Genomic DNA, 10,320 nt, shown 5'->3' on the forward strand with positions numbered 1-10,320 from the left:
CACTGACAAATGATATCATAAAAATTAGCAAACAAAATTACAAAAACACCCCAAAATCATAAATGTTAAAAGCAATGATATGCACTGCAGCCCTAGAAATATTTCTTTGCATACATCAATAGATATACCACCAATATCCTAAAGCCTGGTTAGTATGTTCTCTGTTTGTGGTAGAAAACATGAATTGTATTGCAGAATTTTGAAGGAACTGGTATCTCACACAGAAGCAATGTAATTATATGAATATGGGGCCCAAACACTAAAACACATGTACAAATTATTTTAGCATACACCTTTTAACAATGTTTCATGCATGCTAAAACACCACTTAACTTGGGATATACTAGATTCTTTTTGCACGCGTGCCAGAAAATTATGACAACAGTGCACCCACAATTTAAGGAACACATAACAAAACATGGCGTCTATGCCCTAATGGCACATTGACCTGGATGTCAGTGCTGAGGAGAGAATCAGGACAATATGACCCAGAAAGGTGTGAGTTAGAGGAGAAGATGCAACTGATGTCTGCATGGCTTTTGTTGTCTCTTGTACTCGCTTGAGTTTTGCCCTTCCTTTGTTTATAGTTCCAGGTTGGTTGGTAAGATGGTAAATGTGTTTAATCCATAAGTCTTCTATATCAGAAAGGGTCTTAAAAGATGTGATTGGGGGAGAGCATGGAACATGGAAGGTGTAAGTGACTGTGCATAGGAATGGAAAATGTGGGTGAGAGGGGAATGAGTGGGTAGGTGTAGTGGAGAGGGGAAGGATTAATCATATATCAGGAGGAGAGTGGAGGCCACATGAAACTGGCACGCCATTTTTAAAGTATAGAGTGTAAGGGCAGGAGTGAATGGGCATTTCTCCTGCCCTTTAGACCTTGTGGATGCCAGGCCCTAGACATTTTTTTACAGGGTGGGAGTGTGGGCTGGAGAGGCCCAGGAAGGCCCTGTTTGGGCCCAGTTTAACCCAGCTGGGTAGGCCCGGGTCCCAATATTGATTTTACATGGCAGGAGAGGGGCTGGAGGAGCCTGGGGAGTACATTACTGGACGTGGCTCAGCCCAGCTGGGTAACCCTGGTTTCAGGCCCATCTTTTTTTTTTTTTTTTTTTTTTTTTAACTACAAATAAAAATATCTGAAAATTTTAGGGTATTTTTATGAAAGGCCATTTATGGTTTATTCCATTTGAAATTAACTGAAACTAGTCTAATGTATCATGTTTTACACATTTGTTTGAAACAAATGCACATTTCCTAGCGTGTAGCAGATGGACTCAAAACAAATGGGTATTGTGTGCTCGTGCTAGCAGTTGGAGACGGATCTGACGTCAGCACGGGTACATATACCCCCACAGGAAGTGAAGCAAATCAGTAATTTCCGTCTCCAAAGCAGTTTGGAGCTACCTCACGCTCGCTGAGCGTGTTTTCCAAATTCTAACGACTAAATTCATAGAAGAATGCCCTTTAAGGGTTCCCTATTGTTCGGCAGCGACCTCGAGAACTGGGCTACTAAATGGGGTGCCTCTCCATTACCCCGTCTACCAGAAGACAGGTCAAGGAGGAGCCAGCGTTCTGTTTCTAGACCATCCAGAGGTAGAAACTCGCAGCGCTTCAACCCCTACAGGACTCGTTATCAAGCACCTCGCTCTCAGGCCAGGAACCAGCCCTTTCGGGCTAAGCACACCAAGAAGAGAACCGGCCCGGGTTCTGGCCCCGGCCGTAACCCACAATGACAATCAGCTGACCCATCCGAGGGTAGCAGCCATAGGGGGCAGGCTTACCCTCTTCTACCGCAGGTGGGTCGAGATCACTTCGGACCAGTGGGTCCTCACCATCATCCGGGAAGGATATTACCTGGATTTTCTTCGGCCTCCGCCGGACAAGTTTGTGGAATCTCCTTGCTCGCCGATCAAGAAAGCGGCATTAGAAGTGACCTTACAGAGGCTCCTGGCTCTAAGAGCCATAATCCCAGTACCTGCAGAAGAGATAAATTCTGGGCATTATTCCATTTATTTCATAGTACCCAAGAAGGAGGGCACTTTCAGGCCCGTCCTGGACCTCAAGTCAGTCAATCGACACCTACGGGTCCCCAGCTTTCGCATGGAAACTCTGCGGTCTGTCAAGAATTCAGTGCAGCCAGGGGAGTTTCTCACCTCCCTAGATCTGTCGGAAGCCTACTTGCATATCCCAATACATCGGGATCACCAGAGCTATCTACGCTTCACAGTCCTGAATCAGCACTTCCAGTTCCGGGCTTTACCCTTCGGGTTAGCCACGGCGCCACGGATCTTTACCAAGGTCATAGTAGTAGTGATGGCGGCACTCAGGAAGGAAGGAATTCTCGTCCATCCCTACCTGGACGATTGGCTGATCAGGGCAAAGTCACCGGAGGAGAGTCACCGGGCAACCAACAGAGTTATAGCTCTTCTGGAAAGCCTAGGATGGGTAGTCAACATAAAGAAGAGTTCCCTACAGCCATTCCAGTCGCTGGAATACCTAGGGGTCCAATTCGACACCCAAGACGACAAGGTCAGACTGACCTCCAAGAGACAGTTAAAACTCCAGAATCATCTGCAGATCCTGCTGAGCGCCAGCCGGCCCACAGCTCGGGATTACCTACAAGTCCTCGGCCTCATGGCATCCACTCTGGAAGTGGTGCCTTGGGCGCGGACTCATATGAGACCATTGCAACGCGCCCTTCTATCTCGGTGGAGTCCACGATCGCGGAACTACACCATATACCTACCTCTGCCGGCCAGAGTGCGGAATCAGCTACGGTGGTGGTTACAGCCCGGCCACATAAGCCGGGGGTCAAGAATGTCCTCCCAACCTGAATTCTGCTCACCACAGATGCCAGCCTGAACGGGTGGGGAGCACACTGCGAGGAACTCACTGCCCAAGGGCAGTGGACAAGAGAAGAGTCAAGGTGGAATATTAACCGACTAGAGGCACGGGCAGTCAGGCTTGCGTGCCTGTGATTTCCCCACAGACTTCACGACAGAGCAGTCAGAGTGATGTCAGACAACGCCACCACGGTGGCATATATCAACCGACAGGGCGGAACCAGAAGCCAACAAGTGTCCCTAGAAATAACTCCCCTGATGATTTGGGCAGAAGCAAATCTTCAGGACATCTCCGCCATCCACATTGCCGGGAAGGACAACACGACGGCCGACTTCCTCAGCAGAGAAAGCCTGAACCTGGGGGAGTGGCAGCTGTCACCCACAGTTTTTCAGATAATTGTGGATCGATGGGGGACGCCAGCCATAGAACTATTAGCAGACAAGTCCAACGCTCAAGTTCCCAGATATTTCAGCCGCAGGCGGGATCCTCGAGCCCAGGGGATCGATGCCCTGGTACAACCATGGCCTCAGGGGATCCTGCTATATGCCTTTCCTCCGTGGCCCCTGCTGGGCGCCATTGTACACAGGATTCAGCGACACAGAGGCCTAGTTCTTCTAGTGGCCCCGGACTGGCCAAGAAGACCCTGGTACGCAGACATGAGAAGACTACTGGCAGGGAATCCTCTACCTCTGCCTCCCTACAGGGACCTGCTGCAGCAAGGTCCCATCCTCCACGAGGATCCAGCTGAATTCTCTCTTACGGTCTGGCCATTGAGAGGGCTAGATTGAAGAAAAGAGGACACTCGGAGCCGGTAATAGATACACTCCTCCGAGCACGCAAGTTCTCCACATCACTAACATATATCAAGATCTGGAGAGTTTTTGAAGCCTGGTGCGACTCTCACGGCACCAATTCACATGCCACTAAGATTCCTCTCATCTTGGACTTCCTACAAGATGGACTTCAGAAGGGTCTATCCCTCAGCTCCATCAAGGTACAGGTAGCAGCACTGTCTTGCTACGGTCCCAGGCGTGACGGCAAATCCATTGCCAAGCACCCAGACGTTTCACATTTCCTGAAAGGAGTCAAACACATTCGCCCGCCACTGAAGTGGCCAGTGCCCTTGTGGAACCTCAATCTAGTACTGGAATTTCTAGCAGGATCAGCCTTCAGGCCCCTTCGAGGCCTGTCTCTCCGTTTATTGACCTTGAAGATGGTGTTCTTGCTGGCTGTGTGTTCAGCACGCCGCATCTCAGAGCTACAAGCACTGTCCTGCTGTGATCCATTTCTCAGAATCACTCCAGAGGCTATCCATCTTCGCACAGTTCCATCCTTTTTACCCAAGGTGGTTTCACATTTTCACCTCAACCAAACCATATCCTTGCCTACCACGGAAGGTTTAAAGAAATCGGAAGAAAGTCGAATACTACGTCATCTCGACATCGGCAGACTGCTGTCCAGATACCTGGAAATGTCAGAAGCAGTACGAAAGACGGACCACCTGTTTGTCCTGCACAGCGGGAAGAAGCAAGGGGAAGCGGCCTCACGGCCGACCATCGCCCGCTGGATTAAAGAAGTTATCAAGGCAGCCTACGTAGAGGCAGGAAAACCACCGCCTCTACAGGTCAAGGCTCATTCTACCAGAGCACAATCGGCCTCTTGGGCAGAAACTAAGATGCTGTCGCCTGCAGAGATATGTAAAGCGGCAACATGGTCCTTCCTCCATACCTTCTCCAGATTCTACCGTCTGGACGTCCAGGCCAGGGAAGACACAGCATTTGCGAGGGCAATCCTACACGGTCCTCGGGCAGCCTCCCGCCCAGTCCGGGAGTAGCTTTTGTACATCCCATTTGTTTTGAGTCCATCTGCTAGGAAATGTTGAGAATACTTACCTGATAATCTCCTTTTCCTTAGTGTATGCAGATGGACTCAGCATCCCGCCCGGCTGCCGGTATACATGGGGATTCGCCGACTCATGGTAAGCTATGTTTTCTTATATAGGGCATCCACCCTGCCGGGTGTCGACGCCTTCCGGCTGAGTACACTGCGGTCTCCAGCTACCATCAATTGGTCAGGGTAATCCTGTTCATTTAATCGATCGGTCAATACACATATATCCATAAAAGCTTTGCAAGGAAGATTACTGATTTGCTTCACTTCCTGTGGGGGTATATGTACCCGTGCTGACGTCAGATCCGTCTCCAACTGCTAGCACCAGCACACAATACCCATTTGTTTTGAGTCCATCTGCATACACTAAGGAAAAGGAGATTATCAGGTAAGTAATCTCAACATTTCTATCAAGGAATATAATAATGGAAACAAAGCTTAGTAGTGGTTAAGGAAATCAGATGATTGAAAGCAAAACAGAAACAAGTTTAATGCTTGTAAAATGTTCAGCTCCTCATAGGTATCGGTTTATAATATTTCATGGTATTTCACTCTGTAAGAAACTGCAAATCAGGCATGAAAAATAATTAAGCTTCTGGTTGCAAAGTGGTTCAGTATTAGCATTCTGCATTTGTTTTAATTATTATTCTAATTATTAACATTTGAACAGGTTTACCGGGTGAAAAGGGAGAACGAGGCAATTCAGGTGTTGGAATTCAAGGACCCAGAGGACTACCTGGAACTGCAGGTAACACAATTGTAATATATTATAGATGTATTTCCATGGTGTCTTTTAACGTGTGCTAAATCATTTATGATACAATCCAATATGGTATTGAGCATATTCCATTCTACACAGAATGGAATATGCTCAATACTGCAATATAAGGCATCCAGATGTAACTTTTAGTTATGGCACTCGATTGTATTGTGCAATTAGAGAATACTGAATATCATTTATTTTTTATTTTATTTAAACACATTTATAGACCAGTATTCGTGGGAAACATCATACCGGTTTACACAGAACTCAACAGATAGGGAGCTAGGAACTTGGAGAGGGGTTTAACTTTAGAAGGGGGAAAATATGGTAACTTCGAGGTGGCTGGCATAGAACACAAAGAGATAATACGAAGTATGATGTGTTAGGGGTGTCGGGGGTGTCGTTTTATAAAGGGTGGATATGGTAACTAGGGGGTGGGCAGGAAATAGGTAGGGGAGGGGATATCTGGGGGAAGGGGGTAAGACAATTAAGGAGGGAATATACATACGGTGCAGTAAAAGTATATACATAAGGTGGAGAGCATTTACAGATATATCATGATATAACAGGCTTAGAAGTCAATCTCCACAATAGCAGCTAATAGAAAAAAAGTTCTTTTCATTCATCTCTCAGCTGCTGTTAGGCGGGAAACAGACAATTAAATTTTACATAAGATTGGAGCAAGGATGTTATTTTCCTGTTTGAATGGATTTACAAAATTGTGTTACTGGATAATCCACTGTGAATCATCTTTCAATTAATACTGTGCACTATAAAATACATTGGAGCTATTTTGTTTTGTAGGATCTCCAGGGGAAAGCCGAACTGGCAGCCAAGGATCTCCTGGTCCTCCAGGGCCACGAGGTCAACCTGGTCATACTGGCACAGCTGGCCAACAAGGTCTACCAGGTCAGCCTGGATACTGTGATCCTTCTTCTTGTGCTGGTTATGGTGTTGGAGGTGAGTTCACGCCTTTTCTTTAATTGATTAGGTAGTATTGCACCAGAAACAACTATTTAGTTTTGTTTTATTACATGCTATATAGCACCATAACAAGTTATACCAGAAAAAGACTGAAAGCAAGAAACTGCAAATACAAGCATAATTCAAACAATATTAAACCTCAGCCCACCCTTGGGTGCACCTCAATAAAACTGGTTGGCTGATAGAGGCTGACCCTATGTCAACAGCTACCTCCACCTCCTGGCCTTTTGGATGGTTGATCCAAACCATAGATGTCCTGTGCTATACCGCAGTCTGCCCTGGCCTGAGCCTCAGGATCAGCCCTGACAGTCCTTCTTCAAGGCTGAAATTTAATTCAAGGCCCAGAGAAAAGTAACTAACAGTAGCATCACATATTGACTGCAAACTTATCATGATACTTTCATGGGGTTGTTGTGATGCATCATGATTTTAACATGGGCACCAGTTATTCTTACTATGAGTGGGGCAAATGCCTTTTTACTCATAGGATCCTGTGTGTACCATATTGTATAATGCTATTGAAGCACGGGAAACCTTAGGAAGGTTAGAGCTCCACGTACGCACACTTGCTTGGTTCCCTGATCTGGTGAGATAACAATTCCCTGCCAGGTAACCCCTTGAAGAGATACCGCAAGACTCATAGAAGAGAAGGAACACAGGAGCCAAGCCAGACCCTGAAAAGAGAGAATGCATCTGCCACAGGGTGTGCCAGATAATTGGGTCTTTTTCAAAAAGGGCTTCCTCATTCCATGCCTGTGGAAAAACAAATCTTTATTGAAAAAGATCCATTGTCTCCTCTACATATATTTTTGTGCTTTTGTCGAATTGGGTGTGGCATTATATTTAAAGCAGCAATACTAGGCAGAGTCTTAAAATCTCAGGTTCCCAGCCTCTCGATCCTCTTTGAGTTTTATTCCTATGTCTCTTTTCTTTGTTGTACATTTCATTTCTTATGCGTCTTCTATTACACTCGCACCTCCTGTTTTAAATTCGTCTTCTTAGAGTCTATGCTTTGACTGTTCAGACAGTATTAATGCTTTGCATGCTATTTTTGCTTTCATGGGATGTTGATGAAAGTCAGCTTAGAAGAACCTCAATTTACTTAGACTGGCAAAGCAAGAATAACTTTCAAAAACTTTAAACCTATCACCTCAAGAATAAAAGATAAATCAGAACAAAAATGAAGGATAAAAACAAATTGATGTAATTAACAACTAAATCATTTTAAAAGCCTTTTTTCCCCTCTAATACTGCTGCTTTAAGTTTTTTTGCTTCTGGTGTGTGTAGTAGTATTTGCCTTGGGGTGGGTACAGGTCCTTCTTTGCTGCATTATTTGATTTATGCATAGAGTACATGTGCTACCAACAGCACTAATGCAACAATTAAAAAAAGAAAACTACACGTTGAGCAAGAATCATGTAAACAGTAATTTAGCATTAAGCCAAAAAATGTTTATTCTGAATTAGGCGTACATATTTTCAGTCTATCTTTAAGAATACGTGTAACTGTTTCATATATTGCAATACATAGGCAGGAAAGCAAATTAATCAAAACTATAGCATCAGGCATATATGTTCAGATTATAATTATGCACTTTAGCCAGTAAAGTAAACTGAAGTCTTGGCTATTACAACACATGCATATAGTACAAGTTTGTTTGAGGTATGCAATATGGTCTATGTATGTACTGATTTCTGTTTTTCTTTGTTGTTCTTCCTATGTTTATACCCCTTCCCTGTGATGCTATCCCAATATTAAGGCATAATCCCTTATAATGGTTATCAGCCCTAAAATGAAAAGCACTAATTCTGGCTGCATTCATCCCTTCTTTTGGCAAGCGGTCTGAATTGGATCCTGAGCAGTTTTTAATGCTGTTTTTAAACAAATCTTGACCACCACTACCCATCATTTCTTCATCAATCATTTGCACTACCTGGAAAAAGTTCCCTTGTCTTGAGTACTGCTTTGTAGTACATTGGCTGCAAGGCCTTTAAGGCTATGCTGAATTATGCAAAATATTATAACTTAAATAAGCACAATAATATAAAGTGTAAATATTCTTATTTCTAGTGATGGTTACTTCTATCTTTACAATTAGCAAATAAGAATGCCTCAGTCTTTGTTTTTAATTTTGCATAATATTTTCAGTGTTATGTATTGTAAATAAAAAAAATAAGGTATTTAAAAAAGTTTTGTAATATTTCAATTTCCTAATTATTACTTTAATTTTCTGCTCCCCTCCTTTTATACTAATTATACAAATGCTCTTGGTGGTGGTGGGTTAAGGTGGATACAGTGATCCAACAGATCAAGACATCCCTGTAGTTCAGCTACCACATAACACCTACCAAATATATGACCCTGAAGACCTTTATGATGGAGAGCAAGAGAGGTATATAGTTCATGGGTCCTACCCCAATCCAGCCCCATACCCCCAACCCTCCTATCCAGCTCCTGGTCCTGTTCAGCCAGAGTTTACCCCGGTACGAGAAGAAAGAGCAGCTTTTGAAGTAAGATCACCAGGAACCAATCGTTTCTCCAGGGATGTTGCAAGTCGACGTGCTGAGTATTTGCTACGAAAGAGGAAGAATAAAAAAGACTCTTAAAGAATTATTCTGGAGGGGAATGACTTTTACACATTTTTGTTATACAGGGAATAGGTCAGGTTTCTTAGGCTTTTTTGTCCGATACCCTAAAATATCAATTTGAACATGTTTACAGACTCAGAAATGCCAAAATACAAAACAAATTTCTTTTTTTATGTAGAATTGAAGATCATGAATTTCCTTTCTAACAATTGTATGACAGACAACTATTAACAATTTATGTTAGTGGACCACTGCTAAAACAGACTTTTGAGCTCCATTATAAAACTATTGTTAAGTGTGATATGACACGACTAAGTCATTCTGAACTATACCAGCGACCAGATATTTTGTGACAAGGTAACTCGTGTGCTGGAATATTGTAAAAATCCCTTCAGCAGTAGTTTCTTCAGTACTAAGTGTTATGGCATACACAAATGTATTTGGGTCAGCTCGAAAGAATAATTTGACTTCCTAATAAAGTAAACCTAATGAATCCAACAGTGAAGATATTACATTGTCCTCCATTGTTTTATGTGAACCCATCAGTTTTCTACTGGAGAGTCACAGCACCCATGTCAAAGAATGCATAATGTTCTTTCTGAACATGTGGGTCATTTATTGTGATCAGATTTCCGTGTGTTTTTGTAAACAAATAAATGTTGTAAATTGTGGACATGAACATTTTGTATCTCTTAATTAAAATAATTCTTTAAAAATGAAATAAAACAAAATCATTTAGTAGCCAAGCAGTAAAAAATGAAAATTGTGACACCATGCATGAGTTTGCTAGTGGATGCATCATGGATTATCTGCATCCTCGAGTTAGTACAAATGATTTGCATAGATCTTTTGAAGAAGTACAGAGCAGTAGAAAACAATAAACCAATGCCTTACATCTTACTAAACATCTTTGGTTGCACATTAGAATATTCTTTTTCACAAAGTAGAATGGAAGAAATGTTTCCAATATAGATTTGTAGAAGGAGGAGATGGAGTTTTCACATTACAAGGACAATTTTCAATCATTTTTACATGGTTATATGTGTTTGCCTATGTCGGTGTTGTGAAAGCAAGCCCATCTGCGCTATATAAGAGGGTGGGGCAGGAGGCAGGGCTGGATCAGAGAAAGTTAATACTCACATTCCCCACCATATCAACATTTTTAAAAGGAAACTCTACAGGGAGTTTCCCTTTGAAAATGAGCTTGCAGGTATATCCATGCTCCTGCTAGCTGCTCAGAGACTTCCAAGA

The 10,320-nt window shown here is 43.2% G+C and overlaps 1 protein-coding gene across 1 annotated transcript in view; it reads left to right on the forward strand.

Annotated features, from left to right (window-relative positions):
* COL14A1 (collagen type XIV alpha 1 chain) overlaps positions 1-9,781 on the forward strand; it is a 521,812-nt gene extending 512,031 nt beyond the window's left edge. The window contains 3 exon segments of the mRNA XM_029591954.1: positions 5,405-5,482; positions 6,302-6,457; positions 8,768-9,781. Of these exon segments, the coding sequence (XP_029447814.1) occupies positions 5,405-5,482; positions 6,302-6,457; positions 8,768-9,087 (554 nt within the window). The 3' untranslated portion in view covers positions 9,088-9,781.
* The last annotated feature ends 539 nt before the right edge of the window (positions 9,782-10,320 follow it).

The sequence above is a fragment of the Rhinatrema bivittatum genome, chromosome 2, assembly GCF_901001135.1.
Source record: "Rhinatrema bivittatum chromosome 2, aRhiBiv1.1, whole genome shotgun sequence".
Lineage (NCBI taxonomy): Eukaryota > Metazoa > Chordata > Amphibia > Gymnophiona > Rhinatrematidae > Rhinatrema > Rhinatrema bivittatum.